The 20,858-nt window shown below is 35.1% G+C and overlaps 1 protein-coding gene across 7 annotated transcripts in view; it reads left to right on the top strand.

Moving 5' to 3' along the window:
* USPL1 (ubiquitin specific peptidase like 1) overlaps positions 1-20,858 on the top strand; it is a 33,584-nt gene that overhangs the window by 2,256 nt on the left and 10,470 nt on the right. For 3 of the 7 annotated variants that reach the window (XM_072795574.1, XM_072795575.1, XM_072795576.1), the window contains exons 2-6: positions 1,217-1,383; positions 1,908-2,036; positions 9,103-9,748; positions 14,063-14,176; positions 18,187-18,316. In XM_072795574.1, the coding sequence (XP_072651675.1) occupies positions 1,285-1,383; positions 1,908-2,036; positions 9,103-9,748; positions 14,063-14,176; positions 18,187-18,316 (1,118 nt within the window). In that variant the 5' untranslated portion in view covers positions 1,217-1,284. The remainder of the gene's footprint in view (positions 1-1,216; positions 1,384-1,907; positions 2,037-9,102; positions 9,749-14,062; positions 14,177-18,186; positions 18,317-20,858) is intronic. The other 4 variants (XM_072795578.1, XM_072795579.1, XM_072795577.1 and 1 more) reach the window with 3 other exon arrangements.

Here is a 20,858-nt window from a genome sequence, read left to right as displayed (position 1 = left end):
ACTTATTTTTATGTTTTTGGCAGGAGTTCTCAGAGGGACAGCTTTGCTTCCCAGGGGTCATTTGGCAGCGTCTGGAGACTTTCTTGGTTGTCACAACTGAGGAGTGCCAATGGCACTTAACTATCTAGTAGGTAGAAGTCAGTGATGTTGCTAAACATCCTACGGTGTACAAGACAGCCCTCACAGCAAAGAATTATCTTGTCTAAAATGTCTACAGTGCTGTGGTTGAGAAATCCTACCTTTAGCAATATTTCTTCAGGAATGGGAAATTGAGATTCACTTCCACTTTTCTTAGAAGCATTTTTATTTTTGAAATTATTCCTTGGCTTGAAATATGTGTAAAATTTATACTTCTGAAACAGAATAGAGTAACTGGTTTTTAAAGTGTATCCGAAAGCCACATTTTCCCAGGAGGTGGTTGTCAAAGAAATTCTTAGATTTGGGAAAGACTTGCTTGAAATTATTTTACAACATACCTACTAAGTGGCAATTCACTCTGCTTTAAAGTCTTTTGTGTCTGTTTTCCCAGTATTTTAAATCAGTATCTAAACTACTCTTAATAATTAATTTTTCCTTATCCTGAGCTCCAGTCTTATAATTTTGACTTTACTGAATGTGATTCTATTCCATGAAATTACTCAAAGCAAGCTTGTAACGTATAATTTGTACTATTGACAGGTCTATATTTTTGTCTGGTACAGTTCATTTATTATGAATTAGTGTATTGTTGGAAACTTAAAAAAATAGCATTTTCTTGGTGACTTTGGTGGTTGAAAGCAGTAGGGGTTCTTTTGTCTCTTTCAAGCGATGGCACAATAGACGTGGGGTCTTTAAAATACATTCTTAGTATAATGCTGACATAATTGTTTTAGATTATGCAGAGACTCTAAAAACTTGGGTTTTTTTACTCTGATCAGTATAATTTTTAATTTAAATAATAGTTTGCCTTTATTATAAGTTTTAATAAATTTGCATAGAAATGAGTCTGAAACTTTGTCTTTATTGCTAGTCTGCTATCTTCTAACAAATTTACTAGGTTTATAAGTAAATATAGGTAATTGGTTTTCAGTTGAAGATTACAATTTTAGAATATGTTTATCTTGGGGTGTATAGTTTCAAATTTATTTAGTATATATACATCTTATAAGATAGCATAGCTCTTTTTTAAAGTAAATAGGATTTTTATTTAATTGTCTATTGACTTTTTTTTTTCCAGGGTTCATTGAAAAAATCCTTAGTGATATTGACATGTTTCAAGTGACATAAATTAGCCAATGACTCGGAATGATGGATTTCCCGAAGATTGGAAATGGTTTGCCAGTGATTGGACCAGGGACTGATATAGGGATTTCTTCACTCCACATGGTGGGGTATTTGGGAAAAGTTAGTGAACTTATTTTTTGCCTCAGTGCAAAGTTGGTTTTTTCCCTCCTCTTTTTGAGACTTAAACTCGGTTTTAATTTTACCAATTAACTTCTAAAAAGTTGTATCTTCCACGGAAATCTTACAGCAATGGCGAAAGATTAATGTATTTACCTCTCTGTGTTTTATTCATATGTGAAAGTAGAAATAAAACATAGATCTTGTGGTTTATTATTCTCTGAAAATATGGGACATATATTTTCCCTCACAATTGACATTACTTTTTTTTTTCTTGCAAATAAAACTGATGCTATTTTTAACACTTAAAATTTAAGATTTAAAACTATGATACATTCTTTTTGGAATAAAAGCTGTATTTAAAGCCTGTATGCATTTCTTTTATTTGTCATGTTTAAAATATGTAGCCAGGACACTTTCAGGTGAAAATTGTATTTTTTTTTCTTGGTTACTTTTCCATTTAACTTTTTGTAATTTGTTACAATCTAGGAATGTCTATATTTTAATTTACTTTATTTCTTTTTTAGAATTATGATTCAGCTAAAGCCCCGTCAGATGGGTATTGCCCTGCTTGTAGAGAGAAAGGAAAGTTAAAAGCCTTAAAGACTTACCGAATTAGTTTTCAAGAATCTATCTTTTTGTGTGAGGATCTGCAGGTAAAGTATTAATCTTAGATAGTATTAAGGTTTTAGCTTTTTTCTTATTCCTTCAGTGTTTAAATTTGTACTTGTTTTGTATATTTTAGACTGTATATTTTTAATACATAGATAATCAGAGTTTCTACATCTGTCTAGTATACAGTTTTAAATATTTCCTGTTACTTTTCCTCAGTTACTGCATGAAGATACTTGTTTTTATTATCATTAGACTTGTGAGAGGAGAAAATTTCAAGATGGATTTTTTTTTTTTAACCTTGTGGGAGTCTTTGTTAGTTGTTGGTATATAGGGTTATCCTTTCATCTCTCTGGTTTATAAACTTTGGAACTTAATTAGAAAAGTTATTAATCTCTAAATATTATATACTTAAAGATTTAAATGTCTTTTAGAATTAACTATAGAATTTGTATCCAATGATATAATTTTTTTATTTGAAGATTTTATTTGAGAGAGAGTATAAGTGGGGGTGGAGGCAGAAAGAAAAGGATAAGCAGACTCCCTGCTGAGTGGGGAGCCCCATGCAAGACTCAGATCCCAGGACCCCAAGATCATGACCTGAGCTGAAATCAGGTACTTAATTGGCTGAGCCACCCAGGTGCCCCTAGTGGTACAAATTTTATTAGAGGAGTTCATCAAATTGCATAATCTATATTTTATCATAGTTGACAATTTGTGAAACTTTTTTTTTTAAGATTGTATTTATTCATAAGGGAGAGGCAGAGACATAGGCAGAGGGAGAAGCAGGCTCCCTTCGGGGAGCCTGATGAAGGACTCAGTCCTAGGACCCCAGGATCACAACCTAAGGCAAAAGTAGAGATGCTCAACCCCTGAGCCACCCGGGTGCCACTATGAAACTCTTATATACATGTTTAGTTCTTGGAACTTTGAAAGGTAGATATTTCCATCTTATGAATAAGAAATCAGATACAGAGGGTTAGTTAGGAACATAAGGTGGCTGAACTGTAATTGGAGTATAGTCTTCTAATTTCAGATGTTTTATTATAAGTAAACTAGCAGTTTATCAGAATCACCTAGAGTACTTTTTAAAAATTTCTGGGTCTTACCCCCAGATGCCAAATTTAGTAGAGTTGACCCAGAATTACAGAGGTTTTTAACTTGCAGAGATGAGTCTAACGATCAGTTTGCAAAATTCTAAACTAAATCATACTGTTTGTGATAGATATTTTTGCTGGGTATAACTTGAAGAAAATCCCAGACGTTCTTACAAATAGAAATAAATTTCTTTTTGTATTTATTCAATACCTTTTTTTTTTTTTTTTTTTTTTTGAGTGTCACCACTTTGGCACTCAGTGGATAGGATACAATGTATAAAGCAAAAAAATATACCCTCAAGAAGGTGGTTCTATTCTAGATGGGAAAAAAAATCAATAAATAAAATTTATTTTTTGTGTGTGAAGTGATGAAAAGTACTATGGGGAAAAGTCAAGCCCGGGGACTGGAGTGTTAGGGAGTGGGTAGTTAGCAATTTTAGATAGAGAGGTAGAGGGAACTCTCCATTGAGAAAGTGACGTTTGAGCAAAACCTAAGAGAACAAGTCATGTGGATGTGGGATGGATGAGCATTCCATGCAGGGAGAGTAGCAGGTACAAGGCCCTGAGAGAGTAAAGGTTGCCTGTGTGTGTTTGTTATACTGCAAGGAAATTAGCAGAGCTGGATCTGAGTAAGTGATACAGTAATGAAGATGGGTCAGGAAAATAATGAGGAGGGGGCTGGACCAAGTAGAGTCCTAGAGATCATTGTAAAATAGTCTGGCTTTTGCTATGACTGAAATGGAGAGGGAGTGACATAATCTGATTTGCATGTTAAAAGGATCACTGTGGCTCCTGTGTTGAAAGTATATGTAATGGGCAAAACCTGATGTTAGGGGGGCTAGTTGGAAGGCAATTAGAGTATTCCATGAGGAGCAAATAGTGGCTTAAGTGATGGGACATGGTTGGATTATCTATCTATTTTGAAAGTAGAGGCAAAAAGGATTTCTTGAAAGACTGGGATACATTGTAGAAGAGAGAGGAGTCAAGGATGATGACCAGATTTTTGGCTTGAATAATTGGAAGAGTGGAGTTGCCAGTTACTAAAATGAGAAAGACTTTGGAAAGAGAAAGATTTTGGTGGGGGGATGGTCAGGCTAGGACCAGTCAAGCTTGAGATAGGTATCTAATACTCAAAGGTATATGAAATAAGTGGTCGGGGCAGCCCGGTGGCTCAGCGGTTTAGTGTAGCCTTCAGCTGGGGGTGTGATCCTGGAGACCAGAATCGAGTCCCACATCGGGCTCCCTGCGTGGAGCCTGCTTCTCCCTCTGCCTGTATCTCTGCCTCTCTCTCCCTCTCTCTCTCTCTCTCTCTGTCTCTCATGAATAAATAAATAAAATCTTTTTTTTTTTTTTTTTTTTTTTAAAAGAAAGAAAGAAGTGGTCGGATCTATGTGTCTGGTATTAGGTTGAGAATGAGGTTAGAGAGTTTGGGAGTCATCAGCATGTAAATAATTGAACCATGAGAGTGGATGAGCTTACCTAGAAATATTGATAGTGATCCAGGGATTAAGCCCTGTTACACTCCCACATTAAGAAATTGAAGAGATGAAGTGAAACTAGGAAAGGAGTGAGAGAAGAAGTGGACAGTGAGGTAGAAGTAAACCCAGAAAGAGGAGAGTATTTTGTCCTGGAAGTAAAATGAAAAAAATATTTAAGGAGGAAATTATTTACCTTCAACTCAAGGAGAATGACGATTCAACTCACCATTGGCTGGAGTGTTGTGGGCATCACTGAGAACCTTGAGGAGAATAGTTTCAGTAAAGTATTAGGTAAAAACTTGGTTGGAGTTAGTGATAGAAAACCGGAGAGGAGAAACTGAGAAATACAGATGTGAGGTGGTACCTGGAGGAGGAAATTTTTAAGTTGGGAAAAATAACACGTTTGTTGGTTGTATCCAGTGGAGAGGGAAAAATAGAAAGTGTCACGGAATTTCTGGAGAGCTATCTCTGAAGCAGACAGTGGGCTCTGTTGAACAACGAGAGGGCTTGATTTTAGGGGGTTTGACAGCTTATCCAAATAGACTACATAATTTACTCATTAACTAGCTCAGAACAAAGTTGTAGAATGGTAAATATGGGAAAGAGAGAAATCTTTCTAGAAGAAAACTACTTTTTTCCCCTCTTCCAATGTATAATATTTCAGTAGAGTTCTTTAATTATGGACTGCTGTAATAAAGAAGTCCCTGTCCTTGGGCCATAGATTTTGGCTGTTAAAGTTAGAGGTATTACTTGCATTTTTAGTTTTGGAGCATATTTTTTTTTTAAGTGATGAGGAAAATAATAATATAACCAAGAATTTTAAGTTTATACTTTACAGATGTAAAAAAAAAAATTTAAAGTAATTATTGCTCTAATTTTTAGAAAGTGTTCTAATCAGTAAGAGCCCTGTGTATATTTTATGAAGTAGTTGGTTTAGACCAGGAGTCAGCAAACTCTATATGATACCCACAAGCTAAAAACAATATGTTTTTAAATAATTAGGCAAGAATGAAAATACTATTTTATAATACATGAAGGTTATATGAATTTCATATTTCAGTGTCCATAAAAATATTTTCTTGGAATAAAGCCATATGGAATCATTTTTGCATTGTCTGTGGATGCTTTTGTATTATAATGGCAGACTTAAGTAGTAATGCTGGAGACCTTGACTAGCTCACAAAGCCCGAAATATTTATCTGGTCTTTTACAGGTAGAGTTTACTGATCTTTGGTCTATGAGACCTTTGACTCAATTTGTTCATTTCTTTTGAGTTTTGTTATAAAATTTGAAGCTCATTGAACATTCTTTCACTTACCAAATTGCAAAGAACCACAATGGAAACTCCTCTTCATCAGAAGTTTCTTGATTTGAAAAAAGCACTAAGATTGAGATTCTGCTTCCAAATTAATAAATTGAAACTCAAGTTTTTTATTTTTTATTTATTTATTTATTTATTTATTTATTTATTTAATTTTTTTTTTTAATTTTTTAAAATTTATTTATGATAGTCACACACACAGAGAGAGAGAGAGGCAGAGACACAGGTAGAGGGAGAAGCAGGCTCCATGCACCGGGAGCCCGACGTGGGATTCGATCCCAGGTCTCCAGGATCGTGCCCTGGGCCAAAGGCAGCACTAAACCGCTGCGCCACCCAGGGATCCCGAAACTCAAGTTTTTTAAAACTCTAGGGAGTTTTATCTCATTTTTTATTATTACATTATTTAGTCTTTTATTGGAATATTTAGTTTTTTTAAAACATGAAATTTATAAGGCTCTGAAGTTGTTACTGTTAAGTCATCAAAGAAAACATTCATTTTCTTGGTTTTCATTTGTAAAATAAATGTAAGTTAATTTTTTTGTAAATATTTTTATACTTTGTTTTTAGTCATACCTTATAGCTGATTTTCCAAATATAAGGTAATGTGCAATGTTTTCCTTTTTCTGTTTTATAGGAATAAAAACGGGAATGTATTTAAGCTGCTCAAAAACCATGAAAGAGACAGCATTAGATTTTTTCAGCCTTAGATTTTAAATGCTCTTGCATGGTTGGGCTAGATGGAAAAATTAATGCTATATGAATTATCGTTTTATGACTTTACTTTTTTCGAAGACAGGCTAACAACTTCTAGTTACCAAAATGGCATATGTTCATTATAAATACAAAGTAGTAGCTAAAGTCAAGGTATAAAGAGAAAAATCTGAAAGCATTAATTTATAAAAGGGAAAATCAAGGCAAGGACAAATTGTATTTTAAATTGTCCCTATGACTGGAGCACAAATTATAGATAGAAAAGTCTGTTAAGACATTTTCAAATAATATAGGGGGAAACCATCTAGGCCACTAAATTTTGCAGCCCCAACGGCCCTTTTATTGTTTATTGTTTTTAATTCGGGGTACTGATAAGATGTGCACACTATGATCTTGACTCTGCTTGAGATAAAGATTTTTTTTTGTTTTTGTTTTTTAGAAAAATTTTAATTGTAAAAGAAACTGAAATTTGCCATCTTAATCATTTTTTTAAGTGTATAATTCAGGAGTGTTAGATGTATTCACGTTATTATACAGCAGATCTCTTGAACTTTCTCGTCTTGAAAAACTCAAATTCTGTACCCATTGAATAACAGCTTTCCTTTTCTATTCTTTGAAAACTACCATTCTGCGTTTGGTCTTTATGAATTTGACTACTCTAGGTACTTCATATAAGTGGAATTATACCATATCTGTCTTTTTATGACTGACTTATTTTACTTAGCATAAGGTCCTCAATATTTATACATTTTGTAGCCTATGACCAGATTTCCTTACTTTTTAAGACTGACTTATATTTTGTTGTATGTATATACACATTTTTTTATTCATTTGTCCATTCATGGATATTTGGGTAGCTTCTACCTATAGGCTATTGTGAATAATGCTGCAATGGGTATGGGTGTGCAAATACCTTTTTGAGGTCCTGCTTTCGTTTTGTTTTTTTGTTTGTTTGTTTGTTTTTGTTTTTTGTTTTGGATATATACCTGTCTGTGACTATGAGTACAAAATTATTGCTGTTTTATTTATTTATTTATTTATTTTTATTTTTTTTATTATTGCTGTTTTAAAATGTTCTCTATTTTCTGACATGGTAGGATTTAGGAAATAATCTCAAGGTATAAAGTTGAGGGTCAAGTTGTTAGTTGATGGTGAGTGTACTACTAGTTGGTAACAGTGAGAAGAATCCAGAACTTATCCTGTGAAACTAAAGAATTTCCTAAGTACAATATTATGAATATAGTGTTCACTTGTATAGAAGAAGCTTTACTTTAAGAAAGGATTTAGGAAAAAAAAAAAAGGATTTAGCACATTTCAGTATCGGTTGCTCAAAACATACTAACTAAAAAAACTTAATGGCTTGACTTACTATTCTTCATTATTCTGTGGGTTGCCCAGGTAGTTCTTAACACTTAACCTGTTGTTGGCTGGGAAACCTAAAATGTCCACATAGCTACCAACTTGGAACACAGCCCTAGCAGTCAGCCAGGATCTCAGTTCTTTTCCATGACAGTCTCTCCATGAGGCTAATTGGGCTCCTCACCGTATGATGGATAAGTTTCTTTAAGGAGTGTTCCCGAAGGAAGGCTCCAAAAGGACAAGCCCAGTGAGTCCATGCTTATCAGGCTTCCATGTGCATCATGCTTGCTAACATCACATCAGAGCTGGTCACATGGCTAAGCCCCAAGTGATGCAGTTGGGGCTTAACTCTACCAGGGCATGGATAGCAGGAGGGTTAGCTCTACAGTTCATTAGAGGCCACCAGGGTAGCAGTTGCCGTTACCATGTTTGTATAGAAGAAGGCATTATTTTAAATGAAGACACATAGTACGTAGATTTCTTGAATTTGTCTTTTAAAATATTTTCCTAGTTTCCAATTTGGGGAAAATTGGTTATTTTGGTGATTTGTCTACACTTTTGATATTTGGCTGAAATCGTGTTGATAATGAGATTTGATGAAGTTGTTAAAATTCAGCCAGTTTGCCTCTAAGTCCAGTAAAGATATAAAAATTGTTATGTAGATGTGCTCTCAGATTAATATTCAATTTTTAAATTAAGAAACATGGAAATTACAAATGCACATTTCTTTATTTGAAATATTTTCCCCCTAAAAATGAAAATATTTTTCCAGTTTTTAATGTTATGCAGTGTACCTGTCCCAAAAAGAATAGCACCCATCACAGAATGTTTCCTTAAATTGTTGAGATTTGTAAGTTCACTCAACGTTAGGTTTTTTACTAAACCAGAGGTACGTATGTTTTCTTTGTTAGCTGCTTTAGTGTAGATCAGATTAAACCCTTGATTGTTCAAATTAACTAGGGCAAAGTATGCTTTAGGGAGCCAAAATTTTGATTAAATTTTGTTTATTCCCTGGTTCATTTAATTTTAGATTGGTAAAATTGTATTGATGCTAAAATTTTCTATTTTTTATGACATAGATACTAATATAAAACGTAAGCTTATTTGAATTTATAGTTTTTATCATTTTATTTTTTCTTTCTAGTGCATCTATCCTTTGGGCTCTAAATCACTTAATAACTTAATTTCTCCTGATTTGGAAGATTGTCACACTCCAAATAAGCCTCAAAAAAGAAAGTTCTTGGAAACCAAGTGTAAAGATGCATCTCTTTTAGCAAATGCCAAAAAGACTAAAAATCATATTGTTACTGTTGGTGAACAAGTTTTGAACAGCAAAGATAATGGAGAAGCATATGATAAAACCTCGTCTCACTTACCTGATTTACCACAGACTGGTCCACAGAATCCAGTTAGGACAGCTGATTCCTTGGAACAGACTGAGATTTTGGAGGCTGATACTATTGATTTGGCTGCTGAAGGATATCCTTCTACAGTTGATGTTTCTGGAACTGGAGGGATTTCTCCTCAAAATGAAGGATGCATGTCTGAACTGGAAATGCCATTGGAGAGCAAATGTACATCACTTTGCCAGTCTTTATGTGTCCAATGGAAAAATGCTAATGCTCTCTGTTGGTTAGATTGTATTCTGTCAGCCTTGGTACACTTGGAAGGGTTAAAAAACACTGCGACTGACCTGTGCCCTAATGAGGACTCTGTGTTCTGGCAGTTGTTTACGAAGTATAATCAAGCTAATAAGCTTCTGCACACCAATCAATTGGATGGAATTAAAGGTTAGTAATAATAATTTATCTTTTATATTTAAAGAAGTTAATGTTCAGTTTTGTCTCATAACAATTGGAGAACATACAGCTACAAATCGCTCCCTATTCCACAACTCCAAGAATCTCTATTCACAATAAAGGATATATATAATTTTTTTCAATAGGATTCCCATGAACCCACCTCCCAACCCAAAAGAATTAAAATATTTCCAGTAACTTAATCTACCTGTGTGGTCTTCTCCATCCCATTCTCATCTCCCCTCCAAAGATAATTATTAACCAGAAATGTGTTATATAATTTCTTCTTTTTTGAAATATTTTGTTTTACCATATGTATTGCTAAACAACATATTGCCTGCTTTACTTTGTTTTTAATTTTATAAGAATGTTGTACAGTATGTTTTCTGGGACCTTTTTCTTTTTTTGAGATTGTATTTATTTATTAATGAGAGACACAAGGGAGAGAGGTAGAGACAAAGGCAGAGGGAGAAGGCAGCGGGACTCCATCCCAGGACCCCGGAGTCATGACCTGAGCCAGAGGCTCAACCACTGAGCCACATAGGTGTCCCTGGGACCTTTTTTTTTTCTTTTAAGATTTATTTATTTATTTGACAGAGAGAGAGAGTGTACAAACAGGGACAACAGAGGGAGAAGGAAGAAGGAGTCTCCCTGCTCAGCAAGCCAATGCAGGCCTTGATGCCAGGACCCCAGGATCATGACCTGAGCTGAAGGCAGATGCTTAACCAACTGAGCCACTTAGGTGCCCCCTTTTTTTCCTTTTTATAAATATTTATTTATGAAACTGCTTGAATTGGTAGTTCCTTATTTTTCATTGCTATAGATAACCATTTTGTAATAAATCAGTATATTTATTCATTCACTTGTCATTGAGTTGTTTGCCATTATAAATAGTGCTTCCAGAACTATTCTTGGGTATACCACAGTAATAGAATCAAAGCATAGGCTCTGGGGCATCTGGGTGGCTCATTCAGTTAAGCATCTGACTTGATTTCAACTCAGGTTTTGGTCTCAGGGTTGTGGAATTGAGCCCCATGGACCTGGACAGAGGTCTCAAGCAGAATATGCTTTAGATTTTCTCTCTCTCCCTCTCCCCCCAGCTTATGTTAGTGTGTGCATGTGTGCTCTCTCTTAGATAAATAAATAAAATCTTAAATCATTGGCTTTAAGTTCAGATTTACAAGATAATGGCAAATTGTTGTCCAAACTGGTTGTACCAATCAATACTCCCATTAGCAATGTGTAAGAGATCTTCCTGATCCATATATTCTCCCTTGGTTATTTTCACACTTGGAGAATTTTGCTATTTGAATGATGCAGAATGGTTTGTGGTCTTGATTTGCCTTTCCCAAATTTTATTTTATTTTATTTACATGTTTATTTTAATTCCAGTTAACATAATGTTATATTAGTTTCAGGTGTATACAGTGCAGTGCTTCAGCAGTTCATACATCACCTGGTACTCATCACAGGTGTACTCTTTAGTTCCCTCACCTCTTTACCCCCCACCCCAACTCTCGCCTTGCTTAAATTTTAAAGAGGTTGGATAGCTCTTCAAGTGTAGAATTGATAATGTTTCCTCTTGTGCAATGCCTGTTTGTGTCTTATCCTGACTTGTTTCATTGTCATGTACTTGAGCTTCTATGTCTTTGTTGCTATCTTTGTGTCAGATATGTGTTGCTAAATCTCCCAATTTGTATCTTACATTTTTATTTTTATAAAGATATCTTTTGATGTACAGAAATTGTTAATTTTTTGTAGCTAGTAATACTTCTGACATTTATTTATTTTTTTAATTTTTATTTATTTATGATAGTCACACAGAGAGATAGAGACAGAGAGAGACAGAGATACAGGCAGAGAGAGAAGCAGGCTCCATGCACTGGGAGCCCGACGTGGGATCCGATCCCGGGTCTCCTGGATCGCGCCCTGGGCCAAAGGCAGGCGCTAAACCGCTGCGCCACCCAGGGATCCCTACTTCTGACATTTAAAAGGAGTCTTTTCCAAAATTAGAAAGTCATTCAGCTCTATTTGCACTGGAAAGTCATAAAGTTTTGTTGCTGACCTTGAATTTTAATTCACCTAAAGTTAATTTTTGTATGTGATAATGATCCCTTCCACTCCCCCCCCATTGCCTAGCCAGTCTTTCCATCTCCACTTTTTTCCTCAACTGATCTGCCAAGCCACATTTGTTACATAGCCTTCCATATATGTGTGTAGCTGTTCATTAACTCTAAACATGTGTTTTCTTGGTTACTTTATCTATCCTAGTGTCAGTACCACACTATTTTAATTACCAGGGTTATTGATGTCTTGCTGTCTGATAGTAGAAGAATCCTCACCTTTATTCAATTTGTTTTTGGTTGTGCAGTGTTTTATGTAAATCTTGTACATTGGTTCCCCATTGTTGACCATTTTTCTGTCCCTGCACTGATGCCACACTATTTTAATTGTGGCTTTTTAGGTCTTGCTATCTAGTAGGGCAAGAATCCTTACCTTTATTCAACATGATTTGGGTTGTGCATTTATATATAAATCCTGTATGTTGTTTTCCCATTATTGACCATTCTGGGTACTTATTATTTTTGCAATTATGAATAAAGACTGTGACAAATAATTCATATCCTTTGGATCCATTGCTGGTTATATCCTACAAGAGATAATAAAATTTAAATATAAAAAGTCTTTCTGAATGGCTTTCCAGAAGGGTTGTATCAACATATAATTCCATTTTCATATGTAGAAGAAAACATCCCAGAGCACTCAGATCACCTTTGAATATAGACCTTTTTAAAGTTATAATTTTGTTGGATAAGAAATGCTCTGTTTGAGTTTGAGATTAAATTTTTTAATTTAAGTTTTAAAATTCAGTTTTTCACAAGAATTTTTGCTTTTGCCTTTTCTTCTGTGTATTCCTGTTCTCTATAATTACAGGAACCTCAGTACTGAATTAGGTAACAGTTCAGTCGATGATTACAGAAGAGCATATTTCTTGTTCAAATTTTGACTTGAATATTGAATTAATTTTAATTATATTTTTTTATAAAGCATAGCCACTTTATTTTTTGTTTCTTTTTTTCTTGAACCATAATTAACATACAGTGTTGTATTAGTCTTGGTAAACCCAAGACAATGAAATGATTCAGCAGTTCTTTACCCTAGTGAGTATGCTCTTAATTTTCTTTATTTCACCATGTTGTATGTTCAGTTATATTAATTTTTTGCAGAATAATTGTAGTTTTGTAACTTGGTTGTAATTGCATTTGTTTAAGTTGTTTTTGAAGCTTATAGTTTTCTCCTTTTTTGACATGGTCAAATAAAAATTCTGGTTAATGCTTACTTCTTGTTATAGGAGAATACAGATAGTTTCATAGTAAAACAGATCAACAGAGTATGATCAGGCTATATGAATTATTTGTAATAGATTTTGGTGAAATCTTTTGTAGCTTAAGAATAATTAGAGTTAGGGCAGCCTGGGTGGCTCAGATGTTTAGCACCGCCTTCAGCCCGGGGTGTGGTCCTGGAGACCTGGGAAGGAGTCCCACATCGGGCTCCCTGCATGGGGCCTGCTTCTCCCTCTGCCTGTGTCTCTGCCTCTCTGTCTCTCTCATGAATAAATAATATCTTTTTAAAAAAAAGAATAATTAGAGTCAGATTTATATGGGGGCTGGTTTTCTGGAACAATTAATTCTGTTTTGAGGACTTTAATCCTAAAGAAATGAACAAAAACATGGATAAATATGTGCCTAGAAAATGTTTATCATGGTAATATTTATAATAGTGAGAAAAGAAACAACCTAAATGTCTAGTAGTAGGATAAGGGTTAATAAAAACTGTGGTTTAGTTGGGAGTGTAATAACTAACCCACAAAGTTTTTAATGACGCAAATTCATGTGAGGTAATAAAAGTTATACAAAGAAATAAATGGGTAGATGTTGTCTCTAAAATGAGTAATAATCACATGTAAAGACATAGCTTCATTTATTTCAGGGATAGGCAGAATATCTGAATATGTAGCTCTTTTACTAGGCCTGTGGCTATTTGGATGAGAAAGGCTTTCACTGAGATTTACTCAAGCCCTGATTCTGGCTCATGCATTTGGTACTAATGATACTGGGCTGAGGGAATATTAAGGCAATATATGGTATAGCGCAGAGAGAGGAATGAGAATTAAGGAAATTTAGTGTTTTCCATTTTGTCTCTGCAAAATTTATTGACTGTGATGAACTTACATTCTTGGTAATGTTTTAATTTTCTGTGGAAAGATATAGATTGATAAGTTAATAATATGTACTTCATTTTTAGATGGAGATTGTGAAAAACTTACTTCAGAAATATTTGCAAAGATAGAAGCCTGTCTAAATGAAGTCAGAGATGAAATTTTCATTAGGCTTCAGCCTCAGCTTAGATGCACCTTAGGTAAGTAATTTGTAAAATTTATTACTGTATTACTCATCTACCATAAAGAAGTACTTACGTTATAAGAAAATATAATACTGTTTTATTACTTTGGGTAATTAGATTATTGGGAGAGAGCATCTGTGTGGTTTCTTGGGTGGCTCAGCTGGTTATGCGTCTGTCTTCAGTATAAATCATGATCTCCAGGTCCTGGGATCAAGCCCCATGTCAGGCTCCCTGCTCAGCAGGGTTTCTGCTTCTCCCTCTCCCTCTGATAGTGCTCTCTTGGTCTCTCTCTCTCAAATGAATAATAATAATAGAGAATATAGAGAACAGTTCTGTTACCAAAAAAGTTTTCTTCAGGCTCCTTCAGCCTCTGTTCTTACCCCTAACCACTGATCTGTTGGGTGTATATTCATTTAAAATGAGCCTTTTCCCTAAGATTACCAGAGTATAGACCAAGGCTCCCGTGGTGCCTTTTGCAGGTATCCTTTCCCTCCTGGAGTGACCTGATATGTTTTATTCAGGGACCCTACTCCAGTTCCCATTTGAATTCAACAGTGATTTCTCCCCAGGTCTGAATCAGCACTCTTCTTAGCCCTTATAATTTTATTTGGGACATGGTTGCATCTTGCTCCACTGCGGCTTTGGGCCTGGTTTTCTATGTAACAGAGAAGGAATTTTTAAATTATTATTCTTCCAATCATAGCAATTGGGCAAGCATACAGCTCTTCTAATACAATAGAATTCCTCTCTTGTTTGTGTTCATACTACTCATTCAGTAGTTAATAGGTGCTGTGTTAGAGCAGAAGATCTTACTAATGAAATGTAATCTTTGCTTTGGAGTACATTTTAAAAACCTATATTGTATGTGTTCTCATTCTGAATGTTAACATGTACTTTCAAGTTCTAAACAAAGAGGAATGGAGTCTACTGATTGAGTGTTGGTTAAATTTTTAAGATCTGTCATTGTATCATTTTGATTATTGTTTTTAAAAAGTATATTATAAACCATCTTTTCTGTTCCCCCTACCTGTAGTTTAAGAAATAAAATATTACAAATACATGTGAAGCCCCTTTTGTACTTTTTCCCATTCAGTTCTTCCTTACCTCCCCACAAAGGCAACTGCTCTCTTCAATTTAGTTTTTTCTTTCTAATGTCTAATTTTTTTAAAGGAAAAATATACTGTTGTGATTTGTGCTTATTTATGTAATTTTAAAGAGTAATTTAGTTTTTGAGATATGTATGCCAGTGTAGGGATATACAGACTGTAGAACAGAATAGAGTACAGATGTAAACCCTCTCCTTTTGCTTATTACCTCATATCATGTGACAGAGGTGGTGATGCAGTTAAGTGGGGAAAGGAAAAGCTGTCTAGTAAATGGTGCTGGGACAGTTGGTTCCTGACAAGGGGGAAATTAGATCCCTACTTGACACTGTAATCAGAAGAAACTTCAGCCTATTTAAAGACATAAACATGGAAAAGCAGAATTATAGAACTTAGGGAAAAAATATGGGTGAATATTATACCACTTAGTGGAGAAGCGTTTCTTAAATAAGTTACATAAAATAGCGGTAGATATGATCACATTGAAGTTTGAAACCTTTGGGTAAAGATAGAACAAGGAGATAAATCCTGGCTATCTTGTAAAGAATTCTGTGCATTGCTTTAAAAAAAGAAAATTGATAGAAAATTGGCCAGAAAACGTTAGTGAGCAATTACCAGAAGGGAAAACTTGACAGCAGAGAGTCACTGAAAGATTTGTATCATGGCAAATGATGGTATTTTAGGGAAATATGCAAACTAGTAGTTGGGTAGGCATTGGGATGAAGATACTGTAGGCAAAGAAACCACTTAACTAATTGCAGCAGGAGGTTATAAAAATTGGAATTAATTGGTATTATATGTTCTCTAGTGGATGCTTTATGCTTAATACCCATAAAATTTGTAAACAAAGGAAAAATAATTAGGATCCATTTAGGAGCTAGATAAATTCCTTAAAATCTGTAGGCATATAACTTAACACTGTTCTGAGCTCTTTTATTATATTTTTTCTTTCATATTTTGATTCACTGAGAATTATATGTATTTTTAGACCTGAAGATTCTATGTTGTCATTATGAAGTAGATTATTTACTTTTCAATTCATATTTAGGGTAAGATTTAAATGCTAGTAACTATTACAAACTCCTGCTATATTAAGTGCTGTTTTAATAGTTTGCGTGTGCTGTTACTGTGTGTGTTCCTGTTTAGGAGACTGATTTGTATTTATTTCTATTTATAAAAAATATTTTGATTTTTATTTTTGTACAAAAGTAGTGGTGGAAGAGTCGCTACAAAGGTGATTGTTAAAATAACTATTGGTATTTATAGAGCATGCTTAGGCAGTAACACCTCCTGCTCTGTTGTTGAGTCCTGCCAAGGTGACTCCTCCTGGCCATGTTCCAGGCTACTGTCACTCCAGGCTAGGGGGAGAGCTGGACCATGGAAGTGATAGTGTCCCAGGGGAGGCAGCGGAGGGAAGGACTCTGATTCTTTCTAGGGTTGAATCAGTAGAGTGGCAGCTAAGCTCCCCTGGGGACAGGAAGGTGAGAAATAAATTGGAAAACAAGAGTAGAATGTAAATCCTATTTAAAATGCCTGTTGAGGGATCCCTGGGTGGCTCAGCGGTTGAGCACCTGCCTTTGGCCCAGGGCGTGATCCTGGAGATCCGAGATCGAGTCCCACGTCGGGCTCCCTGCATGGAGCCTGCTTCTCCCTCTGCCTGTGTCTGCAACCACCCCCACCCCCGTGTCTGTCATGAATAAATAAAAATAAAATCTTTAAAAAAATAAAAAAATGTCTGTTGATCTCAAAACTGGAAGACTGGATTGATTCACGGTTCAGTTTTTGTTTTAATGACACCAGAATTCAGATCTTCTCTAGTCTTAAAGTCATTGAACTTTATTTATTTTTTTTTAGAGAGAGAAAGTTATTTATTAGAGAGCAGGGAGAGGGGCAGAGAAAGAGACTCTCAAGCAGACTCAGAGTGCCCTACATGAGGCTCTGTCTCATAGCCTGAGATCACAACAGTCAAAATCAAGAGCTGATGCTCAACCAGCTGAACCACCCAGATGCCCCTAATTTCAATTATTAAAAGATGAGCCTAAAAGATTTTAGGAAGAGTGGTAGATGAGCAGTGGGGTGATTTGAAGCAGGCCCTTTAACCCTGTGTATCATGTTCTCTCCACATGCAGAACAAGAGAGTTGGACTAGAAATGGCTTTTTTTTTTTTTTAAGATTTTATTTATTTATTCATGAGAGACAGAGAGAGGGGGGCAGAGACACAGGCAGAGGGAGAAGCAGGCTCCATGCAGGGAACCCGATGTGGATTCGATCCTGGAACTCCAGGATCACGCCCTGAGCTGAAAGACGTTCAACTGCTGAGCTACCCAGGCGTCCCTAGAAATGGTTTTTTAATGGTTTTGTCCACTCTGACACTATTCTGCAGTGTTAAACTGGATAGATATATTGTTTTTAGTATTTGTTGTGAACTGTTTGTATATTTTTATTTTGTTTTTATAATCCTATATTACAATTTTGTCTTATACTCTAGGGCTGTTCAAGCTGTGAGGATTTTTTTTTTTTTTTTTTTCCCGGAGAAAAACTTTAAAATAGATCTGAGGAGATTTTTTTAGGTCTTTTCTGTCTTGAGTGGCTCAGTCAGTTAAGTGTATGATTCTTGATTTCAGCTCATGTCATCCTCAGGGTCATGAGATTGAGTCCTGCGTCAGGCTCCATGCTCAGTGGGAGTCTACTTGAGATTCTCTCTCTCTCTTCCCTCTGCCCTTCTCCTCCATGTGCCTGTGCTCTCTCTTAAAAAACTTTTTTTTCTTAAAAACTCCCCCTTGCCCAACTGTGCATAACTTACTCTGTCATATATTTTTGCATATATTTGTACTGTGAATATAGTGAGAAAAGATAAGTTAATAATTTTGTTTTACTTCTTTGAGTTAATTATGAGCAATAATTTTCCCTTTCTTTTTAAAGGTGATATGGAAAGTCCCGTGTTTGCACTTCCCCTGCTCTTAAAAATGGAACCCCTCATTGAAAAGCTCTTCATGTATTCTTTCTCATGGAATTTTGATTGTTCACAATGTGGACACAAGTATCAAAATAGGTTAGTCTTTCTCTCTTTTTTTAAATGGACATATTTTATTAAAAATGGTTCCAAGTAATAAAATTTGAATAAAACTCGCTTCCATTCATAGCACTGCTCTCACCGTGGTTCCTTCTGCGCTCCGTAAAATTCCTTCCGTATCTTGAAGTCTCCTCACCATTAAGATTAAAAGGAAAAATTTGATGCCCAGAAACTACAGTTTACTTGCTTCTTTAAACTGGAAGAATAAAAAAACCATGGTTTGCCTAGATTACTAATTAGTAAGAGTTTTTTCTTAAGTTTTGCAGTGGAAGGGGGGACAAATGGGAAGAGTAGTACATTCCTCTCACAGCTCCCCCTCTAGATTCCCTGCTGAGTTAGAATACTTCTTAGAATTCTTTGAAATGATAGGTTTTATTTCTCTGTTAGCAACTAGGGTTTTTGTTTGGTTACATTTTTATCATGGTAGAAACTGATTTTAGGCTTCCAGAATCTGGCAATAGTCCTGAGAGGTTACTTTGGCTCTCCTAGTCCTCCATGAGACCAGCCACCAGCAGAATCCTCTTGCATGTGAGCTGTCTCAGCCTACTTTCTCCTTCTCTCATGCCTTTAGGTGAGGATTAGAGGGATCGTGATTGACACACAGTCATTAATGCTCTGAGATTGGGACTTGGGAAGAACCGTGTGAGAAGAAAGCGGCAGTGGATTTCTTTTGTTTCCATACACTGACCATATAATAAGGAGAGTATGTTTTGGAAGAGGAGTCAGAGAAAGTTTTCATTGCACAGAGAAAGTTGCTGGCTGGCAGTTAAAAAGATTACCAAACTGATTCTATTGGTCATTTATTTAAATTACTATAATAGAGATAATTATTTCAGTCCTTTCCTCTTTTCTTACCTACTAGCAAATTAGAAAATTTAGAACTTCTTAAAATTATTACATAAAAATGTAAGTGGAAACTATTGCTTAGATACTATCTAAATTGAGATTATTTTTGGTATGCAGGTAACAGAACCAGAAAACTTTTTACCACTTAGCTCAAAATGACTAGAAGAGAGTAAGAATAAGCATTTCACTCATACCTAGGACTTAAATAATTTTTTATGAGTATAAGAACGAGTATTTCCTGGTCTTGTGTCACTGATTCATATCATATCATTGATCTTTTCCTCATCTGATAAATGTGGAAAGACAAATGTGAACCTTGAAAAGGGGTTAAATATATACCTAAGGCCCAAAGTGACACACTACTAAGTGACAAAATTCAGGCTTAGGTTTCCTGGCCTCAGACTTTCCTGCTGACTGTTGTATATTCCTTAATCACCACCTGGATTTTAAATAATATAAACAAATTTGTTGATTAAAAGCAGCTTAATTACAGCTTTTTCAAAATCCACATCTGAGTTGTTTGACAGCTTTTCATTGAGTATATTTTGTGTGCTAGGAACTCAACAGAAAAATAATCTGTATCCTGGCCAAAGTTAGTGAGATAACAGATAAACACGTAATTGAAGGTCAGTGACTTAGTAATTATTTTTGATCTTTTAGATGCAAAATGTTAAGTGCATTTTGGAGGTGTATAAAAAAAAACTCTGAGGGCTCAAGGGAAGGAAACTACTGGCCAATTGGGTTTGCTGCTGTTTGTTTGTTAATTCTTCTATTCTAAAAGCAGTTAAAGAGGAAAAGCTAAAATGAAGTGGCATTTCATTAAATACATCTTAGTATATCATAGTTTAAATCTGTTTCCACTAAATCTGATGGGAGAATATCCAGCAAACTCATGGTTTTATGCTGCTGTTTTTAGGCCCAGTTTAAGATTTTACTTTATTTACAAAGTATATTTTGGAGACAGTTAAAAACGTGTTTGGAGTCAGATTCCCTATATTCAAATCTCAGGTCTATCATTTGTCATCAAATGATATACGCTCTATATTTCACTTTGCTTGTCTATAAAATGGAGAGAATAGTACCTGCCACTTAGGGTTGTTTGGGAGATGAGTGCTTAGCACAGCACAGTACCCTGCTTTGCACGTAGTAAGTGCTCAAAAATGTTCGCTGTCATGTGGTGCAATTAACATTTATTTGCTGAGACAAATTCCTGTTTATAGATCAAAAAATAGGAGCCTTTACTCAGTCATCGTCTCTGAGAACCAAGAATTTGGTATAAATTAGTCATTCCATTTTAGTGATAACATTATGCCCCTTTGCTTTTAAAATATTAGCTTCCCTGAGAACTGGTATATTTGTAGCAGTCTGTGGTTATGTCACTTATGATTGATCAGTGTTTGTTATTATATAGAAAAAAAGCTAGTGTCTTTTTGGTAATTAATTGCTCTTTTAAAGGTATTTTTATTAAAGGGAATCCAGTTGAGATGTAGTGTACATCTTTAAATACCATCTTTCTAGGTGCCTGTTGCTGTCAAGTATTTAGGCTAAAATGCAATTTTAAAACTTCTGTAACCAGTGAAACAATTACAACTGGTATTCTAATTTTTTAAAGATTAAGAAAATTAAGTTGTATGTATTCCTGATTATATATTTGTAAATGCCTTTTTAGTTGTCA

This window comes from Canis lupus, chromosome 24 (assembly GCF_048164855.1).
Source record: "Canis lupus baileyi chromosome 24, mCanLup2.hap1, whole genome shotgun sequence".
Lineage (NCBI taxonomy): Eukaryota > Metazoa > Chordata > Mammalia > Carnivora > Canidae > Canis > Canis lupus.
The sequence above is the reverse complement of the archived record's forward strand: the minus strand, read 5'-3'. Positions and strand labels throughout refer to the sequence as shown.